Source organism: Heterodontus francisci, chromosome 7 (genome assembly GCF_036365525.1).
Source record: "Heterodontus francisci isolate sHetFra1 chromosome 7, sHetFra1.hap1, whole genome shotgun sequence".
Classification (NCBI taxonomy): domain Eukaryota; kingdom Metazoa; phylum Chordata; class Chondrichthyes; order Heterodontiformes; family Heterodontidae; genus Heterodontus; species Heterodontus francisci.
Window position 1 is genome coordinate 11621126 of NC_090377.1, and position 24950 is coordinate 11646075.

A 24950-nucleotide genomic window follows, 5' to 3' on the forward strand; every position below is an offset into this window, starting at 1 on the left:
GAGGCACGAGGGAGTCCACCGCCTCACCGGCGCCGGATTCAAGATCATCCTCCGTGCCCCACACCGAGTCCCCATCCTCCTCCGGGTTGTCACCGCCAGTGGCCGGCAGACCCACCACACTGTGGGGCGGACGACTCGGCCGCGCCAGCTGGTTCTGCCTCCATCACGATCCCAACCCCAGGATCAATGGCGGAGTCCTCCTCTCTGGGTTCTTGAATGGAACTGGAGCCCATGGGCACCAGCGGTTCAGGAACCTCCTCCACCTCCGTCCCCAGGCCAATGAGCGGCCCAAAGGAGACGGTAGATCCCGACTCCCAGAAATCCAGCCGGAGCCGAGACCGGAGGCAGTAAGAGGAGGCCGTCTCCTGCCCCGCCAGCGCCCACAGACCCAGCAGTCGGGAAATTACACAAATTGACTTCTGGGTCGGGCACATCCTGGGCAGCAGCATCAGGCTGCTGGGAGGGTTGACCCTCACAGGGCTCGTCCCCACCCAGGAAACTCGACCCAGTGGCAGATGGAATATTTTTCACCCAGTGGGTCCACAGCCTCCCCCGCCATGGTTGGGCCCCCACCTCAGGAGTTGCCGAGATTACAGGGGCATCTCCCCCACTTCCATTCTGAGGGGCAGAGGCTTCCCGCCCAGGGCTCAAGGCCCTCGTGACGCTGGTGGTGGGGGAAGCCCGAGGACCGCACCAGAAGTTGGGCCCTACAACTCACTGCCCTCTTCAGAGGAGGGACACCTCCTCCTCTTATTTCAGGAGGGGCACAGAGGCTCAGAGACCTCCATCTCAGCAGAGGCCTCTGCTTCTCCCTCTGCGTCCCCTTGCCCAGGTTTCTTGGGCCCGAGCTCAGCCGTGGGGCAGGTGGGCTCCCCTGGATCAGCCAGTTCAGGGCTGAGTTCAGGCTCAGGACTTTTTTCCATGTTCAGGGGGTGCACCTTCAGGTGTTTTACGCCACACCATCCTTCCACCTCAGAAGACGACAGCCTCTGGAACTGCCTGAGCGATGGCTGATGGCAGTGTAGTGGGAGTGGGAGGAGGTGCAGCGGTGCCACCCTGGGACGCCAAGGTGGAGTTGGCGACTGGGAGGTTGGGGCAGTTCTTACGAACGTGCCCCACCCCCATGCAGACATGGCACCACGCCCCGTCCGACGACCAGAAGACGCGGTAGGCCGCCCCCCGGAACTCCACATTGAAGTGGCCCTCCAAAACCTCCTCCCTCGCCAAAGAGCTGGTGGCGGAAGGAGTACACATGCCGGAGGCTGTTCTCCTGAAGACCGAGCGGGACTGGCGTGATCCCCGACTTCACCTCCCCCAGATGGTGCAGTTGGGGGAGGAGGAGCTCACTGGGAATGAAGGGCGGGACATTTGATAGCGTGATCCGCTGCGCAGTGGTAGACACACCCTAAATCATCATCACACACACACACCCTAAATCATCATCACACACACACACTGGTGGACACCGCATGCTCCTTTTCCAGGGACACCCGGGTGCGAACGTAACCGCGGAAGAGGGGCAGGCAATCGGGGAGGACGGAACCCCCGACGGCCTGCAACCTGGACCTGTGAATTGCCACCTTGGACAGGCCCAGGAGCAGACCGACGAGGAGATCCTCCTCCCGGCCCACGCCCCTCTGCACCGGGTGCCCAAAGATCAGGAGCGTGGGACTGAGGTGCAGCCAGTATTTGAGGAGCAGCCCCTTCAGATACTCAAAGAGGGGCTGCAACCTCGCACACTCCGTATAAACGTGGAACAGGGACTCGTCCAGGCCGCAGAAAGTACAGGCGGCCTGGGAGTCCGTGAACCTACTTAAAAGCCTATCGCACGGGACTGCTCTGTGCAGCACCCTCCACCCCAGGTCCCTGATGTAAAGGGGGAAGACTCCCGCGTAGAGAGACCTCCATTGGGGTTTCCCCTCTCCGCCAGATGGCAGTGCGGACCGCCAGGGCGTGTCCGGCCGGCTGACGAGGGCGAGGAAGTGGAGAGTGTGCAGGAGCAGCCCGTACAGGGAACCCCTCCGCGCCGATTGGAATGGCACGGAGGGCATTTCCGAGAGGCGGCTCGGGTGGTGCGGGACCGGCTCCCAAGGAGAGTTTCGGGGCCTGGGTCCGATGAGCAGTTCCGGCCGAGCAGGGGTCAGCCAACCCGTGCTGTATCTGTCCTGGGAGTGTTTGATGGGACAGTGTAGAGGAAGCTTTACTCTGTATCTGACCCCATGCTGCACCTGTCCTGGGAGTGTTTGATGGGACAGTGTAGAGGGAGCTTTACACTGTATCTAACCCATTTTTTCCCCTTTTTATTTCCTTTTTCCTCTCAGCTCTCAGCTCTCTCCTCTCCAGTTCCAGCTCCCACGGGAGCAGCTGCTTCAGCTGATTGCACACAGGAAGTGCTCCAAACTCTCCAGCCAATCCCGTGCTGTACCTGCCCTGGGAGTGTTTGATGGGACAGTGTAGAGGGAGCTTTACTCTGTATCTAAACCTGTGCTGTACCTGTCCTGAGAGTCATAGAGTCATTACAGGACATAAGGAGGCCACTCAGCCCATCAAATCCATGCTGGCTCTCTGGGAGTGTTTGATGGGACAGTGTAACCCTGCATGCTGCCCCATAAAGAGATGCGAGAGGTAAATGTAGAGGCGGAAATGCAGAGTGGTGGCTTAGGGCAGACAAAGGAAGACAACACAGACAGTTAACCCCTGACAAGCGGAATAAACAGAGACGAGAAATGGCGACTCACCGGAGAAAGCACGTCTCCATCATAGCGACGTATGGGGTTGGGCTTTCTGCGGTACGCAGGCTCCTGGTACTTTTTCTGGTGCTTTCTCCTCTTTTTCTTATTCTCCTTCTGTCGTATTCTCATCAGCTGAACACGTCTCTGCCTCCTGCTGATAATGACTGGATGGGGGTGGGGGGGTAAGTGGGGGGGAAACGCCGGGTGGGAAAACAAGAAACAAATGGGGGTCAATCAGACTCAGTTTCATGGCCAGATGTTTAGGCGTTTGCCCAGGCCCCCATGTTGAACAGACACACACAGTGCAACTGACAGCTTTCCCCCACCCCGAACTCCCGACCTTCCCCTCTCCCTACGAGAATGGATAAAAGGATGGCAGTCAGGGACGTTGAGTTTCTGGAACTTTCCATTTTCTTTATGAGCAGTAGGCCAACTAGTGTTTGCAGCCGAGCCAAACCAGACCAGCAAAGGCGAGCTAACTTGCCTCAGCTGTAGAGGGTGGGGCAATGATTTTGGGATTACATTAATATTCACACCCTCAGTGCCTCTCACAACACCTCACAGTCAATAACTTTGTTTTTCAACTGTAGTTGCTGTTGTAATGTAGAAAACACAGCAGCCAATTTGCACACAGCAAGATCCCACAAACAGCAATGTGGTAATGACCCAGATCATCTGTTTTCTTCGTGATGTTGGTTGAGGGATCAATATTGGCCCCAGGACACTGGGGAGGACTCCCCTGCCCTTCAGGGTGGGGCTGTTCTACATTTGCCTGAGAGGGTAAACAGGGCCTCAGTTTAATATCTCAGCTGAAAGACTGTACCTTCAACAGTGTCAGTGCTGCCCTGTGGCCAATCAAAGCTGTGGGGCTGAGTCTGATCATTCTAACATGAAGCATATCCTCTCAGTGACCTTTAGCTGTCAGCCGTGGCTCCGGAGGAAGCACTCTTGCCTGTGAGACAGACGATTGTTGGCTCATGTCCCACTACTGAGACTTAAGCACGTCTATGCTGACTCCTCACTGAGGAGTGCTGAGGGAGTGCTGCACTGTTGGGAGTGCTGTCTCTCGGATGAGATATGAAACCAAGGCTCTGCCTGCTCTTTCAGGTGGGCTTTTGTTTATTCTTTCAAGGGATGTGGGCGTCACTGACAAGGCCAGCATTTGCTGCCCATCTCTAATTGCCCTTGACAACTGAATGGCTTACTGGACCATTTCAGAGGGCAGTTAAGAGTCAACCACATTGCTGTGGGTCTGGAGTCACATGTAGGCCAGACCGGGTAAGGACGGCAGATTTCCTTCCCTGAAGGACATTAGTGAACCAGATGGGTTTTGACGACAATCGATCGTCTCATGGCACCATTACTGAGACTAGCTTTCAATTCCAGGTTTTTATTAATGAATTACATTTATTGATTGAATTTAAATTCCACCAGCTGCCGTGGTGGGATTTGAACCCGTGTCCCCAGGGTTGTTAGCCTGGGCCTCTGGATTACAAGCCCATTGAGATTACCACTGTGCATCCCCGACACAATTTTCAAGAAAGAGGCAGGGAGTTCCCCCCAGTGTCCTGGGGCCGATATCAGTTCCCTCAACCAACGTCACCAACAAAACAGATGATCTCCTTATTATCACGTTGCCGTGGGATCTTGCTGTGCACAAATTGGCTGCTGCATTTCCTACATTACAACAGTGACTACACTTCCAAAGTACTTCATTGGCTGTAAAGGCTTCGGGACATCCTGAGGCACTATATAAATGCAAGCCTTCCATTCTATAAATGTGGTCAATGGAATTTGAAATGGCCAGGGAGTGTGACAACAGGAACTAACGTTCCGTAGACAGGTAATGAGCAGCTGCAATGTTTTTAACATATTAAAGATACTTTGTGATTTCTTTCCTTGATTAATATTACAGGCATATTCTTTACCTGCAAGGAATTGATGACTGAAATAAATTCTTCTGTTTTATTGCTCGGTGATTTACATCAATCTGAGGCAGAAATGGCCGAAGCAGCACAAACACTGTGCAATTTTACACGTGAGTTATACCCAGAGACCACATATGCTTGTATTTTCTGCAATTTTTCACTGATTCAAGATTCAATTGGCTTGCGTCACGCCCTGCCCACAAAATTGTCCCCAGTTCCTCATTACCTTCGCTGAATCCCACACTATCAATATCCTGGGTTACTATTGACCAGAAACTGAACTGGAGCAACCATATAAATACCGTGGCTACAAGAGCAGGTCAGAGGCTAGGAATCCTGAGGCGAGTAACTCACCTCCTGACTCCCCAAAGCCTGCCCACCATCTACAAGGCACAAGTCAGGAGTGTGATGGAATACTCTCCACTTGCCTGGATGGGTGCAGCTCCAACCACACTCCAGCAGCTCGACACCATCCAGGACAAAGCAGCCTGTTTGATTGGCACCCCGTCCACAAACATTCACTCCCTCCACCACTGACGCACAGTGGCAGCAGTGTGTACCATCTACAAGATGCACTGCAGCAACGCACCAAGGCTCCTTAGACAGCACCTTCCAAACCCGCGACCTCGACCAACCAGAAGGACAAGGGCAGCAGATGCATGGGAACACCACCACCTGCAAGTTCCCCTCCAAGTCACACACCATCCTGACTTGGAGCTATATCGCCGTTCGTTCACTGTCGCTGGGTCAAACTCCTGGAACTCCCTTCCATCAGCACTGTGGGTGTACCAACACCATATGGACTGCAGTGGTTCAAGAAGGCAGCTCACCACCACTTTCTCAAGGGCAATGAGGGATGGGCAATAATTACTGGTCTTGCCAGCGAAGCTCAAAATTTATGAATGAAAAAATATAATTTTGAGATTGCATTGGTTTGGGCTTTTCTGAGGCCCGAAGGCACAAGTCAGCACATTTTAAAAGCTTTTTCAAAGTAAGTTAAGTATTTTTTGACAAGAAACTGGCTAGTGTATCATTAAAACTATTACTTTTTGCACATGAAGGGAATCAAGGGGCATAGAGACAAGGTGGGAAGGTGCAGGTGAGGTAGGAGATGGACCATGATCTTGCTGAATGGTGCAGCAGGCGAGAGGGGCCGAATGGCCTACTCTTGCTCTTATCTCTTATGTTTTTATTAAATGGTTCAGGATACTATTTTGGTCATTTTCAGTGATTTTTAAATCAGGTTACTGACAGACTGAATGCCATTATTAAAAATGTTTACTTTTGCTGGTTAAACCTATTTTCTGCTGCATCAACAAGGTTACTGTGCCTAAATACGAACATACGAACTAACAGCAGGAGTAGGCCACTTGGCCCCTCGAGCCTTCTCTGCCATTCAATAAGTTAATGTCTGAACTGATTACTCCCTATTCCTGTCCACCCCCAATAACCTTTCACCCGCTTCTTATCAAGAATCTATCTACCTCTGCCTTAAAAATGTTCAAAGACTCTGCTTCCACCGCCTTTTGAGGAGGAGAGTTCCAAAGACTCACAACCCTCTGAGAGAATAAATTTCTTCTTATCTCTGTCTTAAATGGGCGACCCCTTATTTTTAAACAGTGACCCCTAGTTCTAGATTCTCCCAAACATCCTTTCCACATCCACCCTGTCAAGACACCGCGTGAACTTATATGTTTCAATCAAGTCGCCTCTTACTTTTCTAAACTCCAGAAATACGAGCATAGCCTGTCCAATCTTTCCTCCTAAGACAACCGGCCCATTCCAGGTATTAGTCTAGTAAACCTTCTCTGAACTGCTGCCAGCATTTACATCCTTCCTTAAATAAGGAGACCAGTACTGTACACAGTACTCCAGATGTGGTCTCACTAATGCCGTGTATAGCTGAAGCATAACCTCCCTACTTTTGTATTCAATTCCCCTCCCAATAAATGATAACATTCTATTAGCTTTCCTAATTACTTGCTGAACCTGCATATTAACCTTTTGCGATTCATGCACTAGGACACTCAGATCCCTCTGCATCTCAGAGCTCTGCAATCTCTCACCATTTAGATAATATGCTTCTTTTTTAGTCTTCCTGCCAAAATGGACAATTTCCCACTTTCCCACATTATACTCCATTTGCCAGATCTTTGCCCACTCACTTAACCTAACTATAATCCCTTTGTAGCCTCCTTACATCCTCTTCACAAGTTACTTTCCTACCTATCTGCTTACAAATTTAGCAACCATACTCTTGGTTCCTTCATCCAGGTCATTTATACAAATTGCAAACAGTTGAGGCCCCAGCACTGATCCCTGTGGCACATCATTCATTACATTTTGCCAACCAGAAAATTATCCATTTATGCCTACTCTCTGTTTCCTGTTAGTTAGCCAATCTTCTATCCATGCCAATATGTTATCCCCTACACCATGAGCTTTTATTTTTCGCAATAACCTTTGATGTGGCACCTTATCAAATGCCTTCTGGAAATCTAAGTACAGTACATCTACTGGTTCCCCTTTATCCACAGCACATGTTACTTCCTCCAAGAACTCCAATAAATTGGTTAAACATGATTTCCCTTTGACAAAACCATGTTGACTCTGCCTGATTACCTTGAATTTTTCAAAGTGCCCTGCTACAATGTAATTAATAATAGCTTCTAACATTTTCCCTATGACTGATGTTAAGCTAACTGGCCTGTAGTTTCCTGCTTTCTGTCCCCCTCCCTTTTTGAATAAAGGAGTTAGATTCTCTGTTTTCCCATCTTAATGGAACCTTCCCTGAATCTAGGGAATTTTGGAAAATTAAAACCAACGCATCAACTATCTCACTAGCCACTTCTTTTAAGACCCTAGGATGAAGTCCATTCGGACCCGAAAACTTGTCAGCCCACAACTCCAACAATTTGTTCAGTACCACTTCCCTGGTGATTGTAATTTTCTTGAGTTCTTCCCCCCATTCCATTTCCTGACTTACAGCTAATTCTGGGATGTTACTTGTATCCTCAATAGTGAAGACCGATGCAAAATATCTGTTCAATTCATCTACCATCTCCTTATTATCCATTAATTCCCCAGACTCACTTTCTATAGGAACAACGCTCACTTTGCTAACTCTTTTCTTTTTAAAATATCTATGGAAACTTACTGTCTTTATATTTCTAGCTAGCTTTCTCTCATACTCTAATTTTCCCCTCCTTATCAATCTTTTAGTCATTCTTTGCTGTTTTTTATATCCTGTCCAATCTTCTAACTTGCCACCTATTACATCAAGGAATACTTCTTAAAAATCTACCTTCCCCACCCCACCACCCTACTTTATTCAAGGTCTGGCTCAGCCAGGTTCTATAGGCCCATTGCCCGCGGTTATCATGCCTACCTTCTGTATGTGAGTAGCCTTCTGCTGTGACTTTGAACTGCACCAGAACGCCGAGGGCAGTCAGCACTGGCCAGACGCCTAAGATGACCCAGCTGTACCAGCAGACGGACTGCACGGGAGCCACCTTGATCCTCTCGTAGACATACTGGACCAACAGGAAGAGCTCAATGAAGTAGTCCACCGTCACGGTGATGATGGCACTCCCGAATACGGCGGTTGACAGCACGGTGAAGAAACGTTGCCATTGCAGGGTCAGCACCGCGAAGAACATTCCGGCACCCAGCAGCAGGCCAATGGGGACCCAAATGGTGCGGGGGTGGTAGAACTGCTCCAGGACCACCAGGGTGGCCACGGCGACTAGCAGGCCCAGCAGCAAGCCCACCATGAAGAGCCCGACGCTACGCACTAGCATGGTGACCAGGCCGCAGAGGATGCCGATAGCTAGGCCGATTCCCACGCTGGCCTCCATGCTCAGCTGCGTGTCCAGGACCCTCTCCTTGTAGCACAACATGAAGATGACAATGGAACCAAACATCAAGCCGGTCAGGAACATGATGGCTTTGAAACAGCGGTAGCCTAAAACAGGAGAGACAATAACAAAGGGAAAATCTTTCTGTGGTAAAAAGGCGGTGCAGGCTTGGAGGGCCGAATGGCCTCTTCCTGTGCTGTACTGTTCTTCTTTGTTCACAGAACCACAGAATTGTTACAGTACAGAAGGAGGCCATTTGGCCCATCAAGTCTACACTGGCTCTCTGAACAACCAATTCACTTAGTTCAATTCTCCCATAACCCTGCACATTCATCCTTTTCAGAAAACAGTCTAATTCTCCTTTGAATGCTTCAATTGAACCTGCCTCCACCTCACTATCAGGCAGTGCATTCCAGACCTTAGCCACTTGCTGCATGAAAAAGTTTTTCCTCATGTCACTTTTGCTTCTCTCACCCATTACTTTAAATCTGTGCCCTCTCGTTCTCAATCCTTTCACGAGTGGGAACAGTTTCTCTCTATCTACTCTGTCCAGACCCCTCATGATTTTGAATACCTCTATCAAATCACCTCTCAGCCTTCTCTTCTCCAAGGAAAACAGTCCCAATTTCCCCAATCTATCTTCATAACTGAAATCCTCATCCCTGGAACCATTCTGGTGAATCTTTTCTGTACTCTCTCCAATGTCTTCATATCTTTCCTTAAATGCGATGCCCAGAATTGGACGCAATACTCCAGCTGAGGTCGAACTAGTGTCTTATACAAGTTCAACATAATCTCCTTGCTCTTGCACTCTATGCCCCATTAATAAAAGCCCAGGATACTGTATGATTTATTAACTGCTCTCTCAACCTGTCCTGCCACCTTTAATGACTTATGCACATATACCCCCAGGTCCCTCTGCTCCTGCACCCCCTTTAGAATTGGACCCTTTTTTAACCACTTTCTCTGTGGCATTGTTTATGTTGGTAGCACTCTTGCCTCTGAGGGGGTTCAAGCCCCACTCTAGAGACTTGAGCACAAAATCTAGGCGAACCCTTCCTGTATAGTACTGAGGGAATGCTGCACTGTCAGAGGTGCTGTCTTTCAGAGGAGACATTAAACTGAGACCCTGTCTGCCCCCTCAGATGGATGTAAAAGTTCCCACAGCAGGATATGAAGAGCAGCGTACTTCTCCATGCTGTTTTGATTAATATTTATTCCTAAATCAACATCACTAAGAATGCGGATTATCTGGCCATTGCCATATTGCGGTTTGTGGGAGCTTGCTGTCCGCAAATTGGCTGCTGCTTTTCCTAAATCACAGCAGTGACTACACCTCAGAAAAGTACTTCATTAGTTGCAAAAGAAATTTGAAACTTCCTGAAGTCATGAAAGGTGCTATAGAAATGCAAGTCTTTTTTTCTGCCTGAGAGAGAATTCCATATCGTTAGTTGTCTTTTTTTTTTTGGTGAGGTCAAATTTATTTACTCTAGTCACTGACCTACTGACCAGCAAAATTAGCTTTTTTTCTGGATTACCAAAACCCAATATAATTTTCAACATGTGCACCAGGGCAACCAGGGTGGCCGTGGCAACCAGCAGGCCCATCAGCAAGCCCTCCATGAAGAGTCTGATGCTCCACACCGCCATGGTGACCAGGCTGCAGAGGATGCCAATGTCCAGTTCAAGAAGAGGCTCAAGACGGCAGCTCACCACCACCTTCTCAAGGACAATGAGGGACCGGCAACAAGTGCTGGCCTTGCCAGTGACACCCGCATGCCGAGAATGAATTACTAAACCTTCTTCCAACCATCCAACAGTCACTCTGCCCACTCCAAGGAGTTGGGAGAGGAAACAATAAATTTAATAAACCTCAAATCATTGTCCGCCAGATCCCATTCACTTACCAAAGAAACAGTAAATGATCCCGAAGAGGCAACACATAGCACAGATGACAGAGGGTACGATGTCATACTTCCGGTCAATCTCCTGATCACAGGTATGGATTGCACCCTGACCCGTGCCGTGAGTCAAGAGTTTAAAGTGCAAAGTTCGAAGTGTCGCGGTCATGGCTTTGTGATGTCTGTAGCAGCAGCCAGTCAGAGCAAAGGGAAAAGGATGGCTTCCATTCAAAGTCAGAGTAGCTGAAAAAAAAATGACAGAAGGCATCACGCAAAGAACGGAATACATCGAGGGGCAGCACAGAGAGACGGCTGGTGCCTCATCAAGAAACGAGCTGCAAGCTCCTCCAGCTCCGAGATCTCTGTGCTCCTCCGATCCCTGATTTCCATCGCTCCAACATTGGTGGCTGTGGCTGCAGCTGCCTGGGCCGTAAGCTCTGGAATCTCCTCCTTAAACCTCTCCACCTCTCTCTCCTCCTTTAAGACACTCCTTAAAACCTACCTCTTTGACCAAGCTTTTGGTCACCTCTCCTAATATATCCTTACGTAGTTCAGTGTCAATTTTTGTTTCCACATTAAAGGCACTATAGAAATGTGTGTACAAAATCATGAAAGGTTTTGACAGAGTAAATAAGGCGAAACAATTTCCAGTGGCAGGAGGGTCGGTAACCAGAGGGACACAGATTTAAGGCAACTGGTAAAAGAATCAGTTGGGGGACGAGGAGAAATTTTATTTTACACAGCGAGTTGTTGTGATCTGGAACGCGCTGCCTGAAAGGGCGGTGGAAGCAGATTCAATAGTAACTTTCAAAAGGGAGTTAGGTAAATACTTCAAGGGGAAACGTTTGCAGGGCTCTGGGGAAAGAGCTGGGGTGTAGGATTAATTCAAAGAGCCAGCACAGGCATGATAGGCAGAATGGCCTCTTTCTGTGCTGTAAGATTGTATAACTGAGTTCCCTCAATGAGTTTGGTTTTAAATGAGGGGTCTCCCTCCCCCAAATGTCCTGTACAAGACCAGAGACGGTTACCAGGAGCGAATGCTCACCTGCTCGATGCTTAAGCCGGTTTTCAGCCTTCTCCCTCTTAGTGTGTAGACGATGCCCGCAGTGACCATTCTACTGGCACAGTCTGCACTGAGGTGTGTCCAGGAGATTTCCCTGCTGACCAGGCCCTGAGTCGTCTCATTTGAAAGCCAGTCGCTCTTGGTCGCTGACTTGCACGAGTGAAGATCTCAGCCGGCTGATCTGTCCGAGATGGTACAGTATTCCCTAGAAAATCAAATCACACCTTCGATAGACTTCAGGCACTTGCGCGTTTGATTTTCTTACACTTTTCTGGATAGTGTTGAAGGCACCGGAGGTGGGGGGTTGCAGAGGAGCAGAAGGAGTAATTTTACCAGCCTGTGCCTCCTGCCTTGCCCAAGTATCTGTCTCCCATCACTGACTCCCAATACCTTTATCCTGATTGTTACACTGGCACTTTGCTGGGAGCTTTACTCTGTATCTAACCCTGTGCTGTTCCTGCCACCTCCATTCCCCCGAGGAGAACCCCGCCCCCTCCCTTCATCCCCAATTCAAAAGCTGCCTTCAGTTTCCCACTGCCTTTCCTCAGCCACTCACTCGCGACTTCGGCCATTCACTTCTCCCCTCAGCCACTTGCTCCCACCCTCACAGATTGCCCCCTCCCTGTCCGATCACTCCCTGCAGCGCTGCCCGAAAAAAGCAGCAGAGGTGAGGGAACGAGCCGCCAAGTGCAAGGCAGGAAGCGAGAAGCCGAGGGGGGTGGGGGCGACACTGGAGCAAGTGGCCGAGAGGCGGGGGGAGTGGCGAGGTGGGGAGTGAGTGGCTGAGGGGAGGCAGCAGCGAGGTGGGGAGTGAACAGCAAGCAGACGGGCATGGGAGGGAGCGGTGAAAAGAAGTGCGATGGCAGGAGGGAGTGGGGTACTGTTGCAGCTTGAATGGAAGCAGTGATCACAGACATTGAGGGGGTTTGGGTTTAATTTGTTTTTTGTGATAAATTGAACAGTGCCATCTTTATTACTGGTAGCTGCCTGAGACATCGCAGACATTGACCTTTCAGTGGATGAGGCTGCATTTACACATATGCCATTACTGCTCCACCTAGTCATTGAGTTGGCAGCAAACACAGCCTGAATAAAAAACCTACGTGTTCTTTGGATATTATTTGGAGTCCTTTGAATAGTACAGTAGACTACATACAAGCAACAAGTAATATTACACTTGTCCTGGGAGTGTTTGAAGGGGACAGTGTAGAGGGAGCTTTACTCTGTATCTAACCCCATTTTTTTTTGAAGGGGACAGTGTAGAGGGAGCTTTACTCTGTATCTAACCCCATTTTTTTTTGATGGGGACAGTGTAGAAGGAGCTTTACTCTGTATCTACCCCCCCATGCTGTCTCTGTCCTGGGAGTGTTTGATGGGGACAGTGTAGAGGGAGCTTTACTCTGTATCGAACCATGTTTTTTTTTTCTTTTTCTTTTTTTTTGTGGCCTTTATACCCCAGGCCCCTTTTATATTTTTCACGTCGAGCTGGCCTTTATTCCACAGGCCCGCTTTATATACATATTTACAGTTTTAAAATAACTTTATTAAAACCAGATAAATAAACAAAAAACTCAAATTAAAATGCCATTCTCGGCGTCGACAATGCACTCCAGTCCCTGCGGTGCCCACCGGTCGCGGAAGGCCTCAAGCGTACCGGCGGACACCGCATGCTCCTTCTCCAGGGACACCCGGGCGCGAACGTAACCGCGGAAGAGGGGCAGGCAATCGGGGAGGACGGAACCCCCGACGGCCCGCAACCTGGACCTGTGAATTGCCACCTTGGCCAGGCCCAGGAGCAGACCGACGAGGAGATCCTCCCCCCGGCCCATGCCTCTCCGCTCCGGGTGCCCAAAGATCAGGAGCGTGGGACTGAAGTGCAGCCAGAATTTGAGGAGCAGCCCCTTCAGATACTCAAACAGGGGCTGCAACCTCACACACTCCGTATAAACGTGGAACACGGACTCGTCCAGGCCGCAGAAAGTACAGGCGGCCTGGGAGTCCGTGAACCTACTTAAAAGCCTATTGCACGGGACTGCTCTGTGCAGCACCCTCCACCCCAGGTCCCCGATATAAAGGGGGAAGACTCCCGCGTAGAGAGACCTCCATCGGGGTTTCCCCTCACCGCCAGATGGCAACGCGGACCGCCAGGGCGTGTCCGGCCGGCTGACGAGGGCGAGGAAGTGGAGAGTGTGCAGGAGCAGCCCGTACAGGAAACCCCTCTGCGCCAATTGGAATGGCATGGAGGGCATTTCCGAGAGGCGGCTCGGGTTGTGCAGGACCGGCACCCGAGAAAGGTTTTGGGGCCTGGGTCCGATGAGCAGTTCCGGCCGAGCGGGGGTCAGCTCGGCCGGGATCGGTCCGCACTCCCGAGCCCCCCCGCCACCCGCAGTGAGGGGCATCCCGGGGGTTTTGGCTACTCCTCCGCCTGCCGGACCGTCCCCGGAGTCGGCTGCCCGGACAGCCGAGGCACTCTCCTCCGCCGGCGGGGGAGCGCCCTGACTGGAGGTGACCATGTTCCAGACTCGGAATAGATCCCGGTAAAAGACAGGCAACTCCCTCAGAGAGGCGCGGCTAACGGACTCCACCGGGAGCTGCGTGTCATCTTGAAGGCAGTGACACTGGCGGAAAAAATACGTTGCCCGCGCACACCATCTGGGAGGACGCTCGATGTACAGGTATCTCTGCAGGGTCCGAAGGCGGAGAGTCGCAGCCTGGGTGCGGACGCACACCAGCGACTGGCTGCCCTCCTCAATCGGGAGACTCAGGACCGCGGCAGAGACACAGTGTTTCCTCTTACCCCAGAAGAAATCGACGAGTTTCTTCTGGATCTCGTTGGCAAATGCAGGGGGTGGGGCCAAAGTGACCAACCGGTACCACAACATGGAGGCCACCAGTTGCTTTATGACCAATGCTCTGTGCTGTACCTGTCCAGGGAGTGTTTGATGGGGTCAGTGTAGAGGGAGCTTTACTCTGTATCTAACCCCATGCTGTACCTGTCCTGGGAGTGTTTGATGGGGACAGTGTAGAGGGAGCTTTACTCTGTATCTAACCCCCGTGCTGTACCTGTCCTGGGAGTGTTTGATGGGGACAGTGTAGAGGGAGCTTTACTCTGTATCTAACCCCCGTGCTGTACCTGTCCTGGGAGTGTTTGATGGGGACAGTGTAGAGGGAGCTTTACTCTGCACCTTTCCCTTCAGTTTTTCTTGATGTTAACCCTCGGTGTTACAACATGTAATGTTACACAATTCCCACATTCTGATGAGCACAAGGCCATCTCAATGTGGCCCGTTGAGGCCCAAAGAGGGTTGGGAATCACATCCTGAAGATCCTCCCACCGCTGGAACAAAGCGAGGTTGGAATGTAAGCTGCAGGAAGGGCACAAAGAGGCTGCAAAGAGATATCAACAGGTTCAGTGAGTAGGCAACAAGATGGCAGATGGAGTATAATATAGGGAAGTGTGAAGTTATTCACTTTGGTCGTAAGAATAGAAAAGCAGAATATTGCCTGTAGACTTGGGTGTACCTGCAGAAGAAACACAGAAAATTAGCATGCAGGTACATGGCCAGTTAGGATTTATTGCAAGCGGATTGGAGTACAGGAATAAAGTGTTGCTACCATTAATAGGTTTTTTTTATTTGCTCATGGGATGTGGGCATCACTGGCGAGGCCAGCATTTATTGCTATCCCTAATTGGCCTTGACAACTGAATGGCTTGCTAGGCCATTTCAGAGGGCATGTAAGAGTCAACCATGTTGCTGTGGGTCTGGAGTCACATGTAGGCCAGACCAGGAAAGGACGGCAGATTTCCTTCCCGAAAGAGCATTAGTAACATCATTGCATCCTCATTGGCTACAGGTGAGGTCCCAGAGAACTGGAGAATAGCCAATGTTGTTCCTTTGTTTAAGAAGGGTAGCAAGGATAATCCAGGAAATTATAGGCCGGTGAGCCTTATGTCAGTGGTAGGGAAATTATTAGAGAGGATTCTTCGGGACAGGATTTACTCCCATTTGGGAGTATTAGCGAGAGGCAACATGGTTTTGTGAAGGGGAGGTCGTGTCTCACTAACTTGATTGAGTTTTTTGAGCAAGTGACGAAGATGATTGATGAAGGGCAGTGGATGTTGTCTCTATGGACTTCAGTAAAGCCTTTGACAAGGTCCCTCATGGCAGACTGGTACAAAAGATGAAGTCACACGGGATCAGAGGTGAGCCGGCAAGATGGGTACAGAACTGGCTCTGTCATAGAAGACAGAGGGTAGCAGTGGAAAGGTGTTTTTCTGAATGGAGGGATGTGACTAGTGGTGTTCCGCAGGGATCAGTGCTGGGACCTTTGCTGTTTGTAGTATATATAAATGATTTGGAGGAAAATGTAGCTGGTCTGATTAGTAAGTTTGCGGATGACACAAAGGTTGGTGGAGTTGCGGATAGTGATGAGGATTGTCAGAGGATACAGCAGGATATAGATCGGTTGGAGACTTTGGCGGAGAAATGGCAGATGGAGTTTAATCCGGGCAAATGTGAGGTAATGCATTTTGGAAGGTCTAATACAGGTGGGAGGTATACAGTAAATGGCAGAACCCTTAGGAGTATTGACAGGCAGAGAGATCTGGGCGTACAGGTCCACAGGTCACTGAAAGTGGCAACGCAGGTGGATAAGGTAGTCAAGAAGGCATACGCCATGCTTGCCTACATCAGTCGGGGCATAGAGTATAAAAATTGGCAAGTCATGCTGCAGCTGTACAGAACCTTAGTTAGGCCACACTTGGAATATTGCGAGCAACTCTGTTCGCCACACTACCAGAAGGACGTGGAGGCTTTAGAGAGGGTACAGAAGAGGTTTACCAGGATGTTGCCTGGTCTGGAGGGCATTAGCTATGAGGGGAGGTTGGATAAACTCGGATTGTTTTCACTGGAACGACGGAGGTGGAGGGGCGACATGATAGAGGTTTACAAAGTTATGAGTGGCATGGACAGAGTGGATAGTCAGAAGCTTTTTCCCAGGGTGGAAGAGTCAGTTACTTGGGGGCATAGGTTTAAAGTGCGAGGGGCAAAGTTTAGAGGGGATGTGCGAGGCAAGTTCTTTACACAGAGGGTGGTGAGTGCCTGGAACTTGCTGCCGGGGGAGGTGGTGGAAGCAGGTACGATAGCGACGTTTAAGAGGCATCTTGACAAATACATGAATAGGATGGGAATAGAGGGATACGGTCCCCGGAAGTGCAGACGGTTTTAGTTTAGACAGGCGTCAAGATCGGCGCAGGCTTGGAGGGCCGAATGGCCTGTTCCTGTGCTGTACTGTTCTTTGTTCTTTGTTCTTTGTCGTGAACCAGATGGGTTTTTACAACAATCGACAATGATTTTGGTGAGACTACAGCTGGAATACTGTATGCAGTTTTGTTCTCCATATTTAAGAAAAGATCATCGAACGATTACAGCACAGAAGGAGGCCATTCAGCTCGTCGTGTCTATGCTGGCTCGCTGCAAGATCAACTCAGCTAGTCCCACTCGCCTGTCGTTTCCTCGTCGCTCTGCAAACCTTTTCTCTTCAGATAATTACCCGACTTACTTTTGAATTTGAATCTGCCTCCACCACACTCTCGGGCAGTGCATTCCAGATCCTAACCACTCGCTGCATTAAAATGTTTTTCCTCATGTCACCTTAATCACCTTAAATCACTGATGTCTGGTTCTAGATGCTTCTGCCAATGGAAACAGTTTCTCCCTATCTACTCTACCCAGACCCCTCACGATTTTGAACACCTCTAGCAAATCTCCTCTTAATCTTCTCTTCTCCAAGGTAAACAGCCCCAGCTTATCTAATCTATTCACATAACTGATGTTCCTCATCCCTGGAAACATTCTCGTAAATACTTTCTGCACCCTCTCCAAAGCCTTCACATCCTTCCTAAACTGTGGTGCCCAGAACTGGACACAATACTCCAGTTGAAGCTGAACCAGTGTTTTATACAGGTTTATCATAACTTCCTTGTTCTTGTACTCTATTTATAAAGCCCAGGATATACTTGCATTGGAGTCAGTACATCAAAGGTTCGTTAGATTGGTCTCTGGGCTGAAAGGTTGTCGTTTGATGAGAGGCTGAGTAAATTGGGTCTATATTCTCTGGAGTTTTGAAGAATGAGAGGTGATCTCATAGAAACTTACAAGATTCTGAAGGGGCTGGATAACATAAAGACTGAGAGTTTGTTTCCTCTGGCTGGGGAATTTCAGACATGGGGGTACAGTCTCGGGATAAGCACTGAGATGAGGTGAAATTACTTCACTCAGAGGGTTGTGTATCTTTGGAATTCTCTACCTAGAGGGTCGTGGATGCTCCATCGTTGAATACATTTAGGGCTTTGGTCTCTTCGGGAATCAAGGGCTATGGGAAGTGGGCAGGGAAGTGGAGTTGAAGCAGATGATCAGCCGTGATTGTATTGAATAGATGGTCTGTATGGACTACTCCTGCTCCTATTTCTTCTGTACTTACGTTGGGTAGTACAGAACTTGAGTATTGCTGTAAATAGAGACATGTTGTCGATGCTTTTCGTCTTGCATTCATCAGGGCAATCCGCAAGAATACCAATGTAAGGGAAAACAACAACTTTATACTGTATGAGAAGAGAGTGTTGATTGGTTGGCAAGTGAACTCTGATTGGTAGAGGCGTTGCCATGGAGAATGCACCAGTTTACGGTGACTGACAGTTAACTGCCAAGCTTTGTTTGAAATTTAAACCAGCCAGCTTGACTCTGATTGGTCAAGGCATTGTCCTGAGGAATGAACCAGCGATTGGCTGTCACTTATTTTGTTTAGTTGAAACAGGCGCAATGTGAGTACATGTTCTTTCTGTCTGCAAAGAACAGGGCCCTGTGTATTAATATAGGTAGCTTCCAGTACGTGCAAATGCGCCACATTGCGAGCCCTACAGACAACCTTAAATTGGTTGTCAGCGTAATTCTTAGAACACTGTGGATTATTTAGCAAATGTTGTCCAATCACAGAATCACATCTAATGTTGAACACAGTGTTTTGAGTTTTGCAAGCACGGGCTGGTTGGGAACGGCCCATACTTTGCCCGATGTGAACAGCAGAAGGGACACGTTGTTCGATATGATCCACTGGTCTTTGGGACGTATGGCCTATATACCTAGCATCACACTGGGATTGAAATTCATATATCACATTACTCATTTGTGTGATAGGCAGACGTCTTTTGGCTTGACGGCAGCATCCTGTTAGTGGCAAACACCACACATGTTGCTACTGCACAGTAGCAGCGTGAAACAGCCGCTGCTCAACTTTTTGGGATACATTCCCCTTTAAGGTAGACTGGGCACTTTTCATGGCCAAAAATGACAGCCTTAAGACCATTCATATCAAACAACGTATCCCTTCCGCTCTTCGCAACAGACAAGGTACAGGCTGTAACCAACCAGCCCATGCTTGCAAAACTCAAATCACAATGTCCAACATTAGATGTGATTCTGCTAAGAATTACGATGACAACCAATTTGAGATTAAGTAGGGCTCGCAGTGTGGTGCATTTGCGCGTACTGGAAGTTACATATATTAATACACAGCTAGAAAGAACATGTACAAACATTGTGCCTGTTTCAACTAAACAAAGTAAGTGACAGCCATTTGCTGCTTCATTCCTCAAGGCAATGCCTTGACCAATCAGAGTCCAGCTGGCTGGTTTAAATTTCAAACAAAGCTTGGCAGTTAACTGTCAGTCACCATAAACTGGTGCATTCTCTATGGCAACGCCTCTACCAATCAGAGTTCACTTGCCAACCAATCAGCACTCTCACTTCTCATACAGTATAAAGTTGTTGTTTTCCCTTACATTGGTATTCTTGCGGACTGTCCTGATGAGCGCAAGACAAAAAGCTTTTGACACTTGTCTCTATTTTCAGCAATTCTCAAGTACTTATGTTATGTTCCAACTGCAAAAGCAGCAAGAAATATTTCTCGAGCTCCCCTTGAAATAGCCAACCCTTACAACTTTCTGGCAAATCATGCGAGATAGCAGGATCTCACTGATTAGATCTGTTTCCACTCTTTAATTAATTCAGTTTGCAAAGTGTAAGAATCCAACACTTGGGAAATCATTAATCTGTAGAAATTTGCATATATTTGCACAGGTTAATTAGGTACAATATTTATCAAATGAGGGCATCATGATGAAGTGAGAGGGGAGATTAGTTCCTTTTCGGTGGAGACATCTTGCTTTCCCTCAGGATAATTGCTCAGAATTCTTTCATAAAAAAGTAACTATTTATTGCCTCCAATCTTTGAAGGACAGACTGGCATTTTCCATTGCGTATCCTCTCAAAGCTCTTCGCAAATCATTGTCCTTGCGCCATTTTTGCACGCAGCAAGACCTAGTGAGGAACAATTTTCTGGCTGACAGTTAGTCTGATGGTGGCAGGACTTTCTGCCCTTCTTTGAAAACTGTCCCAACACCTTGAACACTGCAAAAGGAACAGTGCTAAAGGACTGGGATATTGACTGCCTCTCAATTTGGCCATCCCTCAGCTAGGGGTTGCCAACTCTGGTTGGGTGCATTCCCGGAGGTTTTGTCACATGACCGGCCCTGCTCCCCCCAATTGGTCGTCCAGCATGCTCATCCTCCTGGAGCCTCACCTGCCCACAGCCAATCAGAAAGCAGAAAGGACGTTATGCTACCTGATTGGATGACTCTTGACTGTCAATCAAACAACCTTTTTCTCTCCCAACTCCAACATTTTTATAACTAATAAGCTAAAGTGTTGTAAGAAGGTGATTATTACCTTTTTAATTTCCCTACAATTTTTCTCCTCGGTTGCCTGGGAGATTAATCTTCAATTCCTGTAGTCTTGGCCACTCTATTCTCAGTTCAAAAGAATCCCAGCCTACTCCTTATGAAGACTCTTAAAGCTACAGCCTTCTGCTCCTGAGAGAGCTGGGACAATCCAGGATGACGTGTGTTCAGTGGGTACTTCTCTCTCCTCTGGGTTAGATGGTGCTGGGTTCAAATCCCACTCCATAGACCTGAGCCCCTAATCCAGGCTGACACTCCCAGTGCAGTACTGAGGGAGTGCTCCACTGTTGGAGGTGCCGTCTTTCAGATGAGACGTTAAACTGCGGCCCCATCTGCCCTCTCAGGTGGATGTAAAAATCCCCCCAGTCACTATTTTGAAGAAGAGCAGGGGGAGTTCTCCTCGGTGACCAGGGACAATACTTGTCCCTCAACCAACATCCCAAATAAAAATGATCTTGTCATTTATCTCATTGCTGTTTGTGGGATCTTGCTGTGTGTAAATTGACTGCTGCATTTCCTACATTACAACAGTGACTACACTTCAAAAATAGCTGTAAAGCACTTTGGGAGGTCTTGATGTTGTGAGGGGGGGCGCTACAGAAATCTTTTCCTGAGTATATGCAAGACTGAGATCACTAAATCTTTGGACACTGAGGTTATCGAGGGATATGGGAATAGGGCAGGAAAGAGGAATTGAGGTAGAAGATCAGCCGTGATCTTATTGAATAACGAAGCAGGCTTGAGGGGCTGAATGGCCTCCGGCTGCTCCTATTCAGGATGTTCTTGCAAAGGACAGGAGCGTGAGATCAGTTCTGTCCTCCCTCACCCTGGGATGATCCATTTGCCTGGGATCTCTGTACGGCTTTGTTACACATCACGGGGTGGGGGTGGAATTTTATTCTCTCCCCTGCAGCAAGTTTGGAGGCAGGGAGAGCATGGAATCGGGCGGGATGGTTTCGGGTGGAGTCCACACTTTCCCGCCTCCACCCCAATTAAGTCCATGGCAATAAGGCCCAAGGACGTCTTCCTGTCCCGCTGCTAATTGAGGCCTTTAAGTGGGCAACTAATGCTCAAATAGGGTCTCATCTCAACACTGCCGGAATTAGCCCAATGGTGGGTGGACCTGTTGCTGCACGGGGAGCACGCCAAGCAATCCCATGCGTGTTGCTTGCCGGCTCCAGGGTGGTATGGAGGGGGGCGGTGGAGGGGAGCGGGAGGGGGGTGCGTGGAAGGGAGCAGGGGGTGGGGTGTGTGAAGGGGAGCTGGGGGGGTATGCGGTCCCTCATTAAAAGGCACTTCTTGCCTGATCAAGGGACCCAGCGTCAGGAAGGGGGGGGGGGGCGGGGGTGGTGTTCACTGGGAGCCACCCCCTGTCCTTGCTACTAAACCCCCCCCCAAACCCCTCCCCCATGCCCCGCACTCCACAAAATCCCTCCCGCCCTGATTCAGCTGTGGTCTAGGTCCCTCACCTCTAGTAGGTCCATCACAAGCAGCAGCCACTGCCTCCACAGTGGTGATGCTCAGTGAAAGAGCAGCCGGGATCAGTTCGGTGAAAGACGCTCTTTGGTCTGCCCGAAACTTTCTGGTCTTCCAGGACAAAGAGTTGTCCACGACCCAGTGTTGCAGACTGGCACATTCCAAGGTCCAGGACTACGTGCTGAGGGACGCACTAAAGATTGGGGCTGCTGCTGTAATGGCTGAATGGTGAAAGACCACAGTGTAAGGTCCTCCCGCTATAGTGAACTGAGGGGCTGGACCCATGGGAAACCCCTCGGGCTTTATACACCAAATATGGGTTTGCTGTAAAATGGACATGGAAGGGTTGTGAGGCAACTCACTCCTGTATTGAAGAAAACTGATTTTTTTGCACTTTCTGGAATGTCAACTTGGAACTGTTTTATAATGTATTTTTTTTAAACAGATTTTTATGAATAAAGTATATTTTTGGGAAAAAAAAGCTGCTGGTCTCTGATTGGCCCCACAGCTTTCAAAAGCTGGACTTCCGTCGTCTGGGTGCTTGGTTCCAGGGAAAGCCCACCGCTGTCCACTTAACTGCCTAATTGACATGTAATGTGTTGGGCCTTCCCCAGAGGAGGTGAGGCGGGGCTCTCACCGGCTCGTCAGCTGGTGGCCGAGACCCCCGTCACTCGTATAAAATCCCCCCCTGCCCCAAGTGTTGTAGTTCCTTCACGGGTCTGCTCTCAGCAGCAGCAGGTACAGTAGAGCAAGTTGAACCGCACAGTTTGTAAAGAATCCCCTCGCTTGTCCACCATCACCCCCTGTGCTCGGTAACCTACATTGGTTGCTGGCCCGGCGATGCCTCGCTTTTAAAATTCACATCCTCGAGTTCAATTTCCTCCACGGCCTTGTCGACTCCCTATCTCTGTAACCTCCTCCAGCCCCACAACCCTCCGAGATCTCCCCATTCATCCAGTTCTGGCTTCTTGTACATCCTGATTTTAATCGCCCCACCATTGGTGGCCGTGCCTGGGCCCTAATCTCTGGAATGCTCTCCACAAACCTCTCCGCCTCTCTCCCCTCCTTTAACACACTCCTTAAAACCTCCCTCTTTGACCAAGCTTTTTGCCACCTGTCGTAATATCGTTTTGTGTGTCTTGGTGTTAATTTTTGTTTGGTTACAGTCCTGCGAAGCGCCTTGGGACATTTTACTATTTTAAAGGCGCTATATAAATGCAGGTTGTTGTTATTGTTAGGTACTGACCCCAGAGGAATCCTAACTAGTGTTAGAAATGCTTATTCAACAATTCGATACGTCAGCGTTTGATATTATCTCAGAGGTTACCAACGCACAGGAATCAGAGTATTGAACCAATCGAGGATCAGTCAGCGATCGATAGAGGCTGCTTTCGGAAGGAGAGAGAGGGAACGGCAGAAGGGGTCGGGGGGGTGTGGGGGGCTGGCTGAGAGAGAAAGTTATACGTTTGGAGGGAAATAACACAAACTGGAAGCTGTATGCTTCTGCAAACTCCTGTCAATAGAGGAGAGAAATCTTGTCCAACTTAAAATGCTTCATTCATTTTCATTTCCGGAGTTGCTTTCAAGACGAAAGCGGATGAGATGAAGGAATGGAATGGTACGCTGAAAGGCTGAGATGAGGTAGCTGGAATGGGAGGAGACTAGTGTGGATTATGAACACGAGAACAGACTAGTTGGGCTGAATGGCCTGTTTTTTTTGTACTGTATATTCCATATAAGATTGCACAAAGTCGGCTTGTAATCCCTTGAGTTTCAAGGGTTGAGGGTTGGTCTGATCGAAGTGTTTAAAATGTTAAGGGATTAGGGTGAATACAGGGAAAGTATTTCCTCTGGTGAGGGAGCAATGGGGCATAACCTTAAAATCAGAGCCAGGCTGTTCAGGGGTGATGTCAGGAAGCACTTTTTCACACAAAGGGGAGTGGAAATCTGGAACTCCCTCCCCTAAAGACTGCGTCAGTGCTGAGGGACCTCCACATTGACGAGGGTGTTGTCTTTTGGACGAGGCTCCGCCTGCCCTCTCAGCTGGGTGTAAAAGATCCCACTGCACCATTTTGACGAAGAGCAGGGGAGTCCTCCCCAGTGTCCTGGGCCATCATTGATCCCTCAACCCACATTGCCAGCACAGATGATCTGGCGATCATCACATTGCATGTTTGTGGGATCTTGCTGTGCGCAAATTGGCTGTTGTGTTTCCTATATTACAACAGCAACTACACTTCAAAAAGTGCTTCATTGGCTGTAAAGTCCTGAGGTCCTGAAAGGCACTATATAAATGCAAGCTTTTTTTTCTGTACGCCAGCTGCACTCGGGACCATATTTTATCAACCATAACTCAACAAAATGAGGACAGAAAAGGACAACAATAGACTGAGGCTGAAATATTTACAGGTTATCAATGGTGAGTGTATGTATTGTTATGTTACTCAAGTAAGGCCTCAGTAAGTAGCCACCCCTCCTCACTGCGTTAACCCGTCCGCATGTTGCCTGAACGTTTCCGGCGATTTCTCTTCTTATTTTATGTCACCCACAACTTCAAGCAGATTTGGGGTGTTGCCAACCCCTCCAGGATTGCTCTGGAATGTCCAGGAGTTAAACATTAATTCCCTGGAAACTGCTGTGAGCTAAAGCCAGGGGAAACATCAGTTAGTAACGTTAAACTATAGAGGGTGTTCTCATTTTCTTCAACACTTTGGTTCAGTTACAAAAATAATCAGAAATGGGACTAAAAATCCATTGGATTGGCAGCCTAGAGTCATCCAATTGCAGAATGAAAACTCTATCTGCTTTCTGATTGGCCGTGTGAAGGCATGTGCGGTGAAGATGGGCATGTCAGCCAACCAATGGCAGAAGTGTGGGGCGGGGCAGGTGGCGGCAGAAGGACGTGTGACAAAATCTCCAACCAGAGTTGACAACCCTAAAAAGACCAGCATAAAGATAGAGAGACCCAGCGCCCGGTCAATTATGAACAGAGGAACAGGAGGAGGCCATTCAGCCCCTCGAGCTTGTTCCATCATTCAATGAGATCATAGCTGATCTGTATCTTAACTCCAATGACCCACCTTGGTTTTTTAGCCCTTAATCGCCTTACCCAACAACAATACATCAATCTCAGTTTTGAAATTTACAATTGACCCCCAGCCTCAAGAACCTTTTGGGGGAGAGGGTTCCAGACTCC

The 24950-nt window shown here is 49.0% G+C and overlaps 1 protein-coding gene across 3 annotated transcripts in view; it reads right to left on the reverse strand.

The window, feature by feature from the left end:
• Positions 1–24950, reverse strand: part of tmem198ab (transmembrane protein 198ab) — a 152065-nt gene that overhangs the window by 15696 nt on the left and 111419 nt on the right. For 2 of the 3 annotated variants that reach the window (XM_068034790.1, XM_068034791.1), the window contains 3 exons: positions 10425–10661; positions 8049–8624; positions 2739–2896 (listed from right to left, as the gene is read on the reverse strand). In XM_068034790.1, coding sequence (XP_067890891.1) covers positions 2739–2896; positions 8049–8624; positions 10425–10661 — 971 coding nt within the window. Of the gene's footprint in view, positions 1–2738; positions 2897–8048; positions 8625–10424; positions 10662–11463; positions 11687–24950 lie in introns of all 3 variants that reach the window. The other variant, XM_068034792.1, reaches the window with a different exon arrangement.